Here is a 15,252-nt window from a genome sequence, read left to right as displayed (position 1 = left end):
AAGAATGAAGTATTAGCTGGCTGTAGAGAAAATTATAAGTAAGAACAGGGAGACAAGTACAATTGGAGAAAAATTAAAACATATCAAAAAATGGATATATAAAGTCGCAAATAAAACTATAGGAATGGTAAACAGGAAAAGGAGTCCATGGTTTACAAATGAAATGATTAAGAAGATAGATGAGAGAAGAAAATGGAAGAATTTAAAAACAGAATTAGGTGGAAGAAATTAGAAAGAAATAACTAAACTGAAGAGGGAACTTATAGGTAAAAAAGAACATGGTGGCAGCCTCAGTATAAGGATACAGATACAAAGGAAGGGTGAGATGGGTAGATTGCACAAGGAGGTGAAAGCACTGTCAGGAAGTACAATGGGAAAATCTGTGCACACTATCAATGTTTCATCAGGAACATTATTAATTGAACAATGAAATATTTTAAACAGATGGAAAGAATACAGAGGCAAATCTTTATATGGTAAGGATATTATGCCAGCAAGCACAGAAAAAGGAAGAGAAAATGACATAAATGGGGACAAATTGATTCCAGGAATACTTGAATGTGAGATAGAAAAGGCATTAAGGAAATTGAAATCAAATAAGGCCAAGGGAATAGACAGGATTTCCAAGGAACTACTAAGGGTCTAGGAAAATGTGGAAGGAAAAGTTTTTTGGGCTAATTTCAGGCATTAGTCAGTTGGACTACATTATAGTTAGGCACAGATTTAGGAACAGTGCGATAAATTCGCAGAGTTTCGCAGGAGTAAATGTAGTTTCAGATCATAATTTAATACTATTGAAGTGATTCATATTCATCATTAGATTCAAAAGGATAAAACAGGTGAAAGGGTTGAGAAAATAAAACTTAGAAGCATTACTCAGAATGATAAGGAAAAATCAGAAGGCTTAAGAGAAAACCAAATGAGTCAGAAAGGGGATCTGGGTACAATAGAAGAACATGGGAAAATATCAAAAAAAGGATGTGAAAACCACAAATTAATTATAGGAAAAGGAGAAAAAAACTAAGAATTATGGATGAGATGATTAGATATATAGATAAGATAATGAAATGAAGGAAAGTAAACATAGTTAGGTACAAGGAAGAATACAATATTGAATAATAAAGTGAGGAAGGAAAATAATAGTGCAAAAATAGTATTATGAAGTAATAGTGCAAGGATATGAAAAGTTAACAAAGGAAAGGTGAAATTGGAGTGCTACACAGGAAGGTAAAATCACTGTCAGGAATTCCCTTTGATCGAAGATTTTTCATGACAATACAACTGGGGAGGGTCAGCAATTAGGTAGTTTCTAATAACAGAATTTTTCCAGGTTTTTGAGGATAAGAATTTTTTTTTCAAGGTTATATTCTAATTATTTTACTATCTTGTATTCTCCATGTAATTTAACAGAACAGCTAAATTTTCAATCAAAAATATTTCAGTGTTTTCCCCTGTAATAATAATAATAATAATGCATTTATTTGTCCAGAGATTTGTTGCATATTCATACATACCCAAATATAGGACACATCACAGGTATTCATTTACAGAATAGAAGATATTATTTTTTAATAGGTTGAACAGCTTTTTCTTGAAAATAGGTACTTTTGTTTCAAATTTGATTTCATAGGGGAGCTTATTAAATAACCTTAAGCCCATTGCTTAGGGGCCCATGAGCAGTATTGTGTGTTCTGACAAATGGCTGGTGCAGGTCATTGCAGGACCTTGAATAGTAACTATGGTAACCGTGGTTGGACTTGTACTAAGAAATATTACCCTTGTCATGCAAGATGACATTAAATATATATGTGCAAGGTAATGGTAATAAACCAAGTATTTTGAAGAGAGGTTTACATGGTGCATCAAAAGGAGCATTGCTCATAATATGTTTAATCCTCTTTTTGAATTTTGTAGTTTATGCCCACATGGGGAGAGGAACCCCAGAAGAGGATACTAAAAGTAACATGAAAATAAAATTCACCATAGTAAATGGATAGAAGGACCTCTTTATTTACAGAATATCTAATAATTCTAATAAGAAAGCATAGAGAAAAACTTTCTACATAATTTGAAAATGTGTTTCTCCCAAAACATGTTTCTATGCAGGATAACTCCCATGAATCGAGTACTGGAATTTTGGGGAATGCTTACACATGTTGCACCTACTGAGATTGCAGGGGAAACTTGGTTTTTATTAGTGAAATAAATCTGGCTGGACTTTACTAAATTGGGTTTCAGGAAGTTAAGAAGATACCATTCATTGAAAATCTTAGCTACTGCAGCTGCTCTTTCTATCAAACTGTCCACTGAGGAGGCTGACACGATAATAATTGTATAATCAGCATACACTAATGGGTCTATTTCCTCAATGGACTTAAGCTTACCTGGTAGATCATTAAAATAAATTAAAAATGAAATAGGGCCAAGTATAGAACCCTGGGGAACATCCAGTGTTACTTCTCTACCAGAAGAAACAAATTTGGAGCCATTTCTTGATAGCTCCACATGCTAATGCTGTTCACTTAGATATGATTCAATCCATTTGCAGGATGTGCTTCTTATACCATAGCGTTTCAGTTTATACAAGAGTAGCTGATGATTGACGCAGTCAAAAGCTTCAGTGAAATCAAAAAAATAATCCTAAAGCTTCAGTTCCATTATCCCATCCTAAAAGTATTTGATTCCCCACGTTATATGTGGCTGTTGTTGCGACCTTGTGTTTCATCCATGTTGAGATGTGGATAACAGGTTATATGTTTCAAGATATGATACAAGACGATGATAGAAAACTATTTAAAATATTTTCTTCAACTGGTTCAACCAAGGATATTGGTCAATAAGAATTCATGGCCATTTTGCAACCTTTGCCTTTGTATGTATATTGGCACTATTTTGGCTGATTCAAGATGGCTTAGGAAAATTCCAATTTTTAGAGATTCATTAATTAAGAATAACAGCTGATCTTGAATTGTATTAAATGACCTTTTTATGACTATCTCTGCGATGCCATCTAATACAGGACTAAATTTTTAGGGAATTTATTGATAATGTTGGTCAGTTCCATGGCTGAACAGTGGAATAGATATAATGAATTGTATGTATCAGAAATATGAGAATATTTAGCTGAATCGACTGAAACTGAGGGATTTTGATAGGATAGGTAGAAATCATTCAGAATGGAGGCCATTTTGGAGTAATCTGGAATAGAATTTCCAGCGGAGTCATGCAGTTGAAGATCTTGTTATAAATTATGTGTACTCTTGGGTTCCTAAATAATTTTCCAGATCTCTCCAGATTTATTGTCTGCATTGGTAAGTTTATGGTTGTTGAAAGATTTTTAGCACACTGTTAGGTTTGGTGATAACTTTTCTGGAGTACCGAATATTCCTCATGGCCAGCTGGGTTTGATTTGCTTTTGTAATACACAGCTGCATCTTTCATTTGCTTTGAAAGTCAATGAATTTCATCAGAGACCCAAAGACTTTGGTATTTAACAGATGAGCTTTTATTTTTTTTATGCTTCAGGACAAGTGCAAAACAGATTTCAAAGTAATGTAGATAGGTGGAATAGAAATATTCAAATCTTTTGCTAAAGGATTTCAAGGAAAACAAATCGGACCACTTGAGGGAATTTAGCAAGTCACAAAAGGCGATCATACCCTGCATGCATCATATAGCATGGACATTCATCAGGAAACAATTAACTAATAAAAATAGCTTTAAAAAGTTGTGTCAATTAGTGAATTAGTGATAATACAGGTAATATCCAGGGGGACACAAGGGGGGTGTCATTGAAAAAAAATTTCTTTTATGGACTACTTATCTACTGTGGTATTCTCACTTGAATAACTAAGTATCCATAAGTTACAAGTAACTTGCAGTGCAGCAGTAGGGTAGAAATAGTTTCAATACTTGATTAGTCTGGGTAATTCTTCACTTTCTGGCAAAATCATAACAAAATTAAAGCCACTAGTTTTTATTAAAAATCACTTAATTATATTGAATTCAAATAATTCATTTTTTCTTACGCCGTTAACGACCTATTTTCCTATAAAATATCTTTGATTCTCCAAAATTCCATGTTTTACTACTCAATTCTAGGTTTTTTCAAGGTTTTCCCCATTCAGTGTTTTCAAGGATGGCTGACTACCATGTCTAGTCAATTATTGGTTTCATAGCATATTTTGTACCCCATAAAATAATAATTAAATACAAGAAATATTTTGATAAGATAACCTAGATATCTCCAAACCCAATGCTTAAAAACTTATGGCCTAAAATATAAAGTTATTCTATTTCAGATAATTAAAAGTCTCCATTGTAAAAAACAAGAGGGTGATCAAGAAAGATCAAATGGTGGGGAAGCAGATGATTCAATTGGAAAAATTCAAGGATTTGGCGATGCCCACACAGAAAATCAAGAATTAAAGATATCATTCCCTGATATGAATCCAGTTTTTAAAAATAATTCCCTTTCTACCAGGGAAGCAGATCAATTTCCAAATAATGCTCCGCAAACAGACACACTTCAAGTCCTGGAAAACAACGTTGGTGCACCGATTGCTACAATTCAAATACAATTGAGTAAAGAGAAGTTGGAATTGGAGAGACAGAAAACAATACTTGATGAAAAAGAGCACAAAATTCAGAAAGAAAGGGATGACTTAGAACATTTGAAGAAGAAGTTTGAGGAAGAAAAGATTATGCTTGAAATGAACAAAAAGAAAATTGAAAGAGAACTCAGAAGTCTATTAGATGATGATAATGAATGGGATGTGGAAGGAGAAGAATGTTTAAAAAATTGGGATGAACAGGACATTATAAGCAATGGTGAGAATGCTGGTCCTTCAGAAATGAAGGAGGACACAAGGCAAGAGTTCATAGATGATACCATGAATCCAATGTCTGTTACAGAAGAATCACAATTTGCAGATGAAATTGTGTCCACCATAGAAAAGTACGGACCTTCAGTATGCGATGAAATTTCAGGAAATGTAACAGAAATAGAAATACAGGATATTCCATATTTGGCCAAAGGAGAAAATGAATTGCTGCAATTAGCTGAAGCTAAGGCTGACAAAATAGTGACTGAGTATGAGGAAAAGTTAAATGAATTACAACATTTTATGGACACCTGGAAAAAAATTGCAGAAGATCAAAGGAAGATAATGAACCAAGAAAAAGAAAACAAAGAAAGCGTGGCTCACCAAATTAGAGAGTCTATTTGTTCAGCAGTAAAGAATATCAGCAAAGAGTGGATAGAGATAAAGGAAACCTTCAAGAGGATTCATATGCACCAAAATGAACTAAATAAACTGGAAGATAGAATAACAGAAAAGGAAATGGCACTGGATCATAAAGAGAATCTTTACATAGAAGAGTTGATGAACATTGAAAATGAGAAAAAAACAATTCAGGCAGAATGGAAGAACATAAAGCTTAAACAAGACGAAATAAAAAATGAGAGGATTGAACAAGAAAGGGAAAGAAGAACAATCAATGAGTCAAGGGAGTCCATTGAAAGTCAAAGGCAGGAGTTGGAGAAGATTAAAGCAGATTACAGGGAAGAAGTGAAGGTTGGAGAGGCAATACGAAGAAAAGTTGATGAAAAACGTACACTAGGGATGGTAGAAGAGCAGAGAAACTTGGAGGGAATTCGGGAGACATTGATTTCTGAAAGGAATGACCTATCCAAAGTAAAGCAAAGATGTGATTCACTGCGGGCCTTTTTGGAATGGGAAAGAATGTGCATTGCTAGGGAGCGAGAAACTGTTGAGAATCAATGGATGATGTTGAAAAATGAGAGACAGGCCTTGAGAGCTATTAAACTAACAAATGACGATAACATGATGACAATTAGGAATGCTCAGAAAGAAATACAGGCTAAAGAATTCAAATTGGAGAAAGAGTCTGCGTCAATCGAGAAGGAAAGAAAATGTATCTGTGATGAGAGAGGTGCTCTAAATATGGAGAGATTTCACTTAGATGAGATAAAAAAATCAGTGCTAACAAGAGTGGCTGAAATTAATACAGAGATGAACCAATTAGAAGAAAAGAAGAAAGAATTATTGACTATGACTGCAGAAATGGAAAAGAAGAAATCAGAAATCAGTGTTGAACGGGAGGCACTAATAAAAGAAAAAGAGGAATACATTAAGATTGCAGAAAGAAAAGATCAAATATCACATACCTTGAGGCAAGACTACAGGTTAAGACATTGTTCAGTGATTGGAAATATTAAAAATAAAATACTTAATCTTGCAGAAGAGGTTAGTTGCATGGAGGAATGCTCTTTAGGGGAAGCAACAAATGATATGCACAGTGAAAGCTTAAATCAGCAATTCATACTTGATCTCACAAACAAAATGCAGAAGGCAAAGAATGGAATCAGAGGTGACCACAGCAATCTCACCTGTAGAATACAGCATCTCATAAAAACAGTAAAAATTATGGAAACAGATATGGTCAAAATGAGATCCAAAGTCAATAAAAAGAAAAGACTTAAGAAAAAAGTGACAACTCTAAAAAAACAAGTAAAGATAATGCAAAATCAAATTACAAAGCTGCAAGAAAATTTAAAGCAGAGAAATGAAATGAACTCTAATGCAATGGCTCAGATTAAAAACTTGACGAATGCATATGATGAAAACATTATGAGAAGAATAGATAATGGTAAGTATGATTCATGTGAGGAAATAACAAGCAGAAAAAATGAAATGACAGGAAGAGCAAGTAAGATAATGGAAGACTGGAACAGCAACTATTTCCTCCAGGATAAGTTCTGCATCAAGTGCTTGAGAAGCATACAATTCATCGAAAACCAAAACTGTAACATCATCAATGGCATTAATACTGATTGCAAGAAAAGAGATATAATTCAAAAAGTAAAAACAATCAAGAATCTGGAAAAGGGACAGATTAAGTTAGAAGAAATGACACTAATGTGTGAGGAAATGCCATATCCTAGCATCAAACACTCAAAAAATACTAATGATATGAGAAAAGGTATGACATTTTCATTATAACTTTCAATCTAGGAATTAACTTTCATTTTATCACATTGCACATTTACCTGTATACTTCAACCAGAAGAAAATGCATGAAACCATAGAGAATAATTTGGTCTTACACAAATACAGATTGACCGTGAAAAATCCATTTGCCCACTGTACACCCCAATTGATGACCAGATACAATTTAGTTGATAGCTTCCTCTTTAGAATGTCAACTGTGTATTTGAGTAGCATCTAGTTAAGTGGCTCTTTAGACCACTATTAAAAACACATTGATCTCTCAGTAAAGAGTTGGATGGTAACATAAAGACAGCATGAAATTTAAGTTTTTAAACAAAGGTTTACAATGATTCCCTGGCTGCTCTTGTACTATGCACCATATAATCTTCCTTTTTTAAATATTAATTGAATTATTGAAAATAATTAATTAACATGGAAGTGGAAGAATCCCTCAAGATAACTTCGTATACTGTTCTTACCGAGAAAATCTTACTGATTTTTCTTGCGTAAATTACAAACACAAGAACAATAATTCAAGAATACAAGTACATATATGTATTAATTAATATTTGATTATTTTATCAAAAACATCATTTTAAGACATTGTAAAATTTTAGGCCAAACCTTATATGCAATCAAGTATGGCAACATTTTCATCATTCCACAAATTCCATTTTTAAAGGGCTTGTAGAAAGATGATATTGTTAGTTTAACTTCACATAGACAAGTACTGATTTTATCTGCCAAAATAGACAAAAAAGAATGATTTCCTGCTGTTCACAGGCCATAATAATGAATTTATGAATTTTGACAAGAATGAGGAATCAGAAGATGTAATAGATGTGGGAAGTGTAAGTGACTTGCTAACAACATCCAACAACTCACTAGAACTAAGGCCACAAGCTGACTCAACCAATAATCAAACAAGAGAAAGAAGTGTGTGGAGTTTAGCATTTATTATTGCCATAATTATATCATGCGGAGCTACTTCCAGTTTATTAGCAAATTCTCTGCCATATGATTTCCCTTTAATAAATAATTTTCACACTACTTTTAAGGTATAAAGTTTCCTCGCCTAAAGTAAAAACAGCTGTCGTTAATACACTCTTCAAATGAAGCCATTGAATTTTATTTCAATACTTGAAAAGTAAGAAAATTTAAAAAAACATATTCATATGCTATAAACAAAAATGTCATTTACTTTATTTTACAGTTCATTTATTATAAAAACATCTTCAAAATTCTGAGCTCCAGCAGCTATGCTACCAGCTTTCAAATATGAGTCACCATTATACCCCTAGTTATGTGCACAATGAAGATACAAGTTTAAAGAAATACTACATGCATTATTAGTATGTGAATGAGGATTGTGAATTTTAGCAGCGAAAATATACAATATCTTCAACAACAATTGTACTCCTTTTAATATACGATACATTTTCCCTCAATGAAATTATTACTTATTTGATAAAGGGGCAAATAAAAAAAATTGGGCACTCAATTTTAAATTATTTGCTTATTCATACATAAAAATGAAGCCCTGAATTTAGGTTTGGGAGGAAAAATTATTGACACCAGTGAAAAATATGTAAAATGGAGGTTTGAGTAAAATCAAAGTCAGGACAAAATGATGTAAAAAAATTATTTCATTATTTTGGAAATTATTGAGGAAACAAAGGAATAGTGAATTGATTTCATGGCTTTGATAAACAGCCCTTCATTGAATGTGGATCAGAAAGAGATTTATAACACAGGTTCGTGAGGTAACCTAGATACAGTTTTATCAGCCTTTGAATGAAGGTTGAATCTATGCTCCTCTAGATAAAGAAAGATGTCTTTTCAAAAGAATTTCAAAGTCATTACAGATGAGAAACTCACAAAGTGTGTGAGTTTCTCATCAGTAATGACTTTCTTATCTGTAGTGTGTTAGCAGAGTTAAAAAGATTTTCAATTGGTGTTAATCACAATTCACTTAATTACAGCATTAACAAAAAACAAATTTTTTCTAAGGAAACAGACTTTCTTTCAACAAAAGAAACCTCAAAATTGTTTAGAATTAAAAAGGATTTCCAATGAGCAAATATCTTCATATGAATTAGCTGTTTAAATTTAAGAACTACTAATTTTATTTTTTCAAATACATTTAACCAATGAAGTGTACCATTCATGGGTTATACATGTGTTGATATATATGTATCATAAATATTGGCCATGAATGTGCAAAATATAGATTACATATTTACGGGTGTGTGAATTCTAATGACTCCTTCAGCTGTGCTGGCAGGAGCAATGGTAATTCCTCCTGGTAGGGTCACTTATACCTTATAGATCAATGGGTTGTAGCCAGACAAAGGTCTTCATAGCATCTGTTCCTCAGTATAGCATAGTAAACATAGATCAGGTAATTGATATTATTAGTAGTTGTAAAAGCTGAACCAATGGTCAATCAGGTCATACTTCAGGTCTAAATGCCAAACTTAACCATAGGGAGGAAGAAATGTACAGGATATATTAGCTCGAAAAGGAAATAACTGGGGGTTTCCTGGCAGGAACATTTGATAGTGATGTGGGATTATAAAACGGTGGCAGGCAAAAGGAGTGGTGTTAGTAAGGTAGGATGTAGGTATGACATAATGGAATGTAGAAGCTAGATGAAAAATGAATATAAAGGAGTTCCAGGCAGCAGCAGAAAATTATGATTGAGGACATGGTGTTGGGGAGAGTTCTGCAGGAGACGTTCAATTATAAGGAACACTCTGTTTAAACACCACAATAGACATGGGTATATGTGGAAAATACTCTGGAATTCATAGAGGTATGAGTGAAGACTATACTATGACAATTCACAAATTTAGGAGCAGTGAAATCAATTGGCAAAGTTTCATGGGAGTGGATGCACATTTGGATAATAATTTAGTGCTAATGTAGTGTAGTATAGGATTCAAGAGCATTAAACAGGGAAGATAAATGAGGAGATAAAATGTAGATACCATAGCCAGAATGAAAAGAAAGGTATTCCAGGCAACAGTAGAAAAAAATCACGAGTTAGGATATGCCCCCATCATTCTTCTATTGTGCAGATGAGCACAATAATGGGAGCATGTAAAAAAACGATATTAGAGGCAATAAATAAAATTATAGGAACAGTTAATAGGGCAAGAAAACCATGGATTAAAGACAAGATGATTAAAATGATATAAGGACATAGAGGAATGTTAACACAGAATTAGGAAGAGATACTCATCCATTTATCCAAGCTGGGACTTGAACTGGTTATTAGGCAGAGGACAGTTGCTTCCATGTCTCAAGGTATATGAAGGTATATCGTAAAATTTAATTATAACTAAAAAATAATAGAGATAGAAACTTCATTCTTATTTTTTATTCTTAAAACCTCTCTGCATAGTCACCATCCAGAGTTATACATTTCTCCCAGAAATTCTTGAGCTTTCGAAGGCTGTCTTTGTAAAACTCAATAGATTGCATCAAAAACCACTGTTCCACCTCATGAATGACGTCATTTTTGTTACCTTATCTTCAATCATACAATATTTTTTTTAGTTCTGAGAATAAGAAAGAGTCACTTGGGAGTAAGATCTGGAGAATAGGGTGGATGAGGTAAAATTTTAAAATCACATCACTTTGATTCCTCAACTGCACCTTAATATCTATACTACCTTAACATCTATATACTACCCCGCAAGCCGCCGCAATGGCGTGTGGCGGGGGGTGTTAGGTCACCAACCGTAAAAAGGAACAATACCACATGCAAAACAACAACATTGAAATTACACCCACAGCAGCGCACACACTCAAGCAAAAATCCTTTTATCCAATACTCATGCAAACACATATGCCATAAATCAACAAATAACTGCACCCCAGGATGCAGCACGAAAGCCATCCAACAACACGCAAGCCAGGACACAACAAGCATATATAGTATATGATTCTTTGGAGAGACTTCCTGGCATGGTGAAGCGAAGGTAGACATGACTTCTTTGAGCCCAGTGATGACCATTTCAAATAAGTATGACTTATTAATTCCCAACCACATTTTACAGCTAATCAGACTTAAAATAAAACTATTATGGGGAGCTAATATGAGTGAGCATGTGCATTGCTGACCAAAAGACAGATGCCTTTGGAGACATATTGTGCCATTTCTTCTTCTGAGCATCACACTACTTGTTCAGCTGAGTGCAGTAACAGTCACCAGTAATGGTCTGATCCTACTCCTGGTAGTCTATAATGATGACTCTAGATAGTCCCAAAAAACTGATAGCATGACCTTAGCCTTCTTGGTGATAGGTGAGTCATCATGCTTCCAATCCTTGCTCATCTCTTTGGTCTCTGGATCATACTGATAGATCCAAGATTCATCCATTTTTACCAGGTGACCACAAAAGCCTCGTCGTCTTCCTCCAAAAGATTTTACATCTCCCTAAACAGGCAACTACATTTGCTTCTGAAAATGAGTGAGTCAGTAGTCACGGAACCCAGCATACTTACACCTTTGACATGTTCACTTCTTCGTGAATAAGTTTATACACACTTCCATAGCTAAGATGTCTCATTCATGATCATTTGAATGGTTGCTCTTCGATCAAATAGGATTAAGTCCAATTTCTTCACTGTGGCAGCATTGTTCACAAGAAATGGTCTCCCACTTTTTGGAGTGTCAGTGATGGGCATGCAGCCAGTTTGAAAAATCCTTTTGCACCTCACCACAGCATCATATGATGGGCTATCATTTCCATAAACAGCCATTATTTAATCATGGATTTGTCAGGTACTGAAACCCCTCAAATGATGGAGCTTAATGACACTGTGAACCTCTTATCTTCTCCATACTGTGGATTGCTTCAATCTACGGCTTCCTGACACATCAACATTAATAGCCGTAATTTATAATATTATGTACATAAGGATCAATTAATATGCAGAATAATAAATTTTATCCAGATATCTCAGTTATTTCTTAGTAATAATTACTTTAAAAAAATACCCCCATTTGTATTATCAAATACAATAGTCACATTTAAGCCATTTAATTTGATATTACAATGGCAAACCCAATCGGATCTAATTGTGGATTGGTCTTAGCCAAGCTAACTATTTATTTACAATTATTCCAGCATAGATATCTCGCAGGTTGTTATAAACCAAATTCTTGAGATAAATCTCACTTCTTCCTTTTAAAGATGGGAAAAATTGGTTCTATGAATAAATAAAAATTGCAAAGAAGTAGTGCATCTTAATACTATTTGCCTTAAAAAAAGGAGAATTGACATTCATATCATTGATACTATTTGGAAGATGGTGTATTAAATGCAAGCAATCATGTGAATGTTAGTCATGCAACTGGAGTAATGTGAATAGAGTGCTAATATATGTCATATTTTATTGTAAAGCCTTGAAAAGAATGGCACAACAATATCAACCAGAGTTAATAAAGAATAACTGGTGATTTCATTGTCAGATCTGAATTTTAAGTAGGCAATATCTCACAGTCAATGAAAGAGACTATATTCTTCTTCACGTCAGGCATTAGGGCCTGGCTTCTGGAACCCATCTCTCTGTAAAAGGAAGTGCAATGTTTACATAGGCGAATGCATTACCCCCTTATCCATTTGGATGAATAATCACCGGTACTCCTGCAATTCTGCCTCATTCTCTTCTCTTCCTATCCCTTCACACACCAATTCCCACAACCTTTCATTCGACCAGTGTTTTTCTCTTAGCATCCTAGAATACCTACCTGATTCAGCCACCAATATAGAGGTGAGAACTCAAGAATCCACCTACATATATGCTTTCTGCTCTTTCAAAAGTCCCACCCTTAACTGCCATTTTTAATTTCCCTCCCAGCATTCCCTGCTCCACAACTCCCCTCCCCGCCCATATCTCTTTCCCCTCTCCAGCATATTTTCAGTCTCACTTGAAGAAGGCCTCTGAGAGGGCTGAAAGCTCAAACAATTTACTGTCTGAGTGTCCTTTCAAATGTTGCTATTCTATTCTATTTGTGTCATATTGTGTCAGCCAGCAAATACGTCTATATTTGGGTTTTTTTCCATTTTAATTACATAACGTGCACATTATCGATGAGAAAATACAGTAAATAGGTGTTTGGGAGTTTCCATAGCTGCTCATGGACATGAGATGAAAGGGTGGAGGGGGTGAAAAGTCCCTTCCTCATCTTTCCCTATTTCCAGCCACCCTGCATCAATTAGCCATCCTTCAAACATCCACAGTTTTTGCCTTCTTACAGTACAATTCACCTAAACATGCAGAACTGTAACATAATTCAAGGAGAAAACTTTACAATGCAACAATTTCAGGGTGTAAAAATCATTCGCCTTGACTGGGATTTGAACCCAGATCCCTCAACATCCGGTCAAGTGCTTTAGCCAGTTAAGCTATTGGGGCGTCCTCTTAAATTCTGAAATTTTGGGCCTTTAAAGGAACAAGATGTTGTGATGAAATACCATACATACAATGTCACAGGCATTCATAGTTGTGCGCGACGCGCCACTGTCCACGAGGTTAAATCTAACTTTTAACACTTAGGCTGTTTATACCTTGACAAATTCCAAAGAAACTGCTAGAGCTACCGCAACAGTAACTTTTAACAGAGTCATCTGCTAATGTGCATTTCAACGCAACAATTTCTCCGATGACTCCGTTAAAAGTTACGGTTGAGGCATCTCCCACAGTTTCTTTGGAGAAAACTTTACTTAAGCTGTATCTGGCTGTTTTAAACATCGGGTTAACAATGACATATGTGGAGTTTATTAGAAAGGGCCATTAAAAAAATTACAAGGCCCATGGTCCAAAAATCCACGTACTTCAAATTTTGCATGGCATTATTGGTTTCAGTAGAAAGAGAATACTTACGAAACAACCAATTTGATTTTCACATTACAAGCATCAATGATTTGATTGCATCTTATCTGATGCAATTCTTGATGAATTATTATGCTAATCTAACTCTATTTACATCTAAAAAAATCTAAAATATATATAATAAAATCTAGATAAAAATAAATCTAAAAAATATGTATTAGCATTCCTTTGTTTAAGGTCATACATGTATCACACTTTTCACTCTTTCTTTGAGTATAGGTTAATTCAAATGAATATGCCTGATATTAATATAGCATGTTTATTCAATCCAGGGAGTCATTATTAGCATTAAAAATGAAAATGCAATAATGCCCTATGCCCTGGTTCCTAAGCATAAGTACAATATTATTTATAAAATGTAAAAGTCTGTTAACCTTATTATCACAGATCAGATTAGCAAAGATAAAGCAATGGTACAAAAAAATAGTAGGAGAGAAAGTCATCACTCAATATGACCATAACATGGAAGTTGTTTCCATTATCTTCACACACCTCGAAGATGTCAAGCGAAAATAAAACATTGCAAAGTTGAATCCATAAGTAAAACCACAGCACTATTGTATAATAGAAAAATATATTATTTTAAGTAGATAGAAGGCACTATTCTTGGAAAAATCTTTATAAATGTTCAGTGACATTCAGAGATTTCTTGAAGAATTAAATGTTATTGCAATACTACAGAATAACTTCATTGTGTACCAAACAAATATCCTAAGCCTTATAAAGAAAAAGGAGTTCACGTATGAATCATCAAAGAGATGAGAAAATATAGAAATTATTTTGCAACACAGAAAAAATCAAGAATTGAAAATTAATATACTAATATGATATTAACTTGCATAGAGCAATACATATCCATTCCTGAGTATTGCACATTAAAAATGTTGTCACAATACAGAAATTTTAAACTATACGTTATTTATAAAATGAGTCAAATAAAAGTTTTCACTTTACACCTTTTGCCCTCTCGGAAATGTTTAAACAGAGATGAAGGAGCATCACGACTAAAATGAATCAACACAGCAGGACCTTCTCAGAAGATTTTATGCTTGGTACACGGGGCTGCTTGATCCACCTCGGTGAATATGGACTAGGCCAGCTAGAATTGACAAATAATGCATATCAGGAAAAGAAAGTATATACATACAGTATAAGCACGCAACACACTTAATTATTTTTTTTTAACAGAATGTGCACATGTATTTTTTAATTATCATCACTGAAAGTTTTCAGCATTATTTAAGGCTACACTAGTTCAAATTTAAAAATATTTAATGGGATCAAAACCATTTAACATAATGGTCAAAAGTAGGATATGAATAAAATACTGATA

At 34.0% G+C, this 15,252-nt stretch overlaps 2 protein-coding genes across 3 annotated transcripts in view; one reads left to right on the top strand and one right to left on the bottom strand.

Annotated features, from left to right (window-relative positions):
* The first annotated feature begins 3,047 nt into the window (after window positions 1–3,047).
* On the top strand, window positions 3,048–14,435 carry LOC139691436 (uncharacterized). Its single transcript, XM_071589251.1, has 4 exons — window positions 3,048–3,053; window positions 3,285–3,311; window positions 4,302–6,269; window positions 14,307–14,435. The coding sequence occupies exons 1-4, from the start codon at window positions 3,048–3,050 to the stop codon at window positions 14,433–14,435; spliced, it is 2,130 nt and encodes a 709-aa protein (XP_071445352.1).
* The window catches only part of Ankle2 (ankyrin repeat and LEM domain-containing protein 2), a 29,156-nt gene continuing 28,086 nt past the window's right edge, over window positions 14,183–15,252 (bottom strand). For both annotated transcript variants that reach the window (XM_071589239.1, XM_071589240.1), the window contains one exon: window positions 14,183–15,018. In XM_071589239.1, coding sequence (XP_071445340.1) covers window positions 14,934–15,018 — 85 coding nt within the window. In that variant the 3' untranslated portion in view covers window positions 14,183–14,933. The remainder of the gene's footprint in view (window positions 15,019–15,252) is intronic.

Source organism: Hetaerina americana, unplaced genomic scaffold, assembly GCF_022747635.1.
Source record: "Hetaerina americana unplaced genomic scaffold, ioHetAmer1.1.p SCAF_35, whole genome shotgun sequence".
Taxonomy (NCBI): domain Eukaryota; kingdom Metazoa; phylum Arthropoda; class Insecta; order Odonata; family Calopterygidae; genus Hetaerina; species Hetaerina americana.
This window is presented reverse-complemented; position numbering and strand designations above follow the sequence as displayed.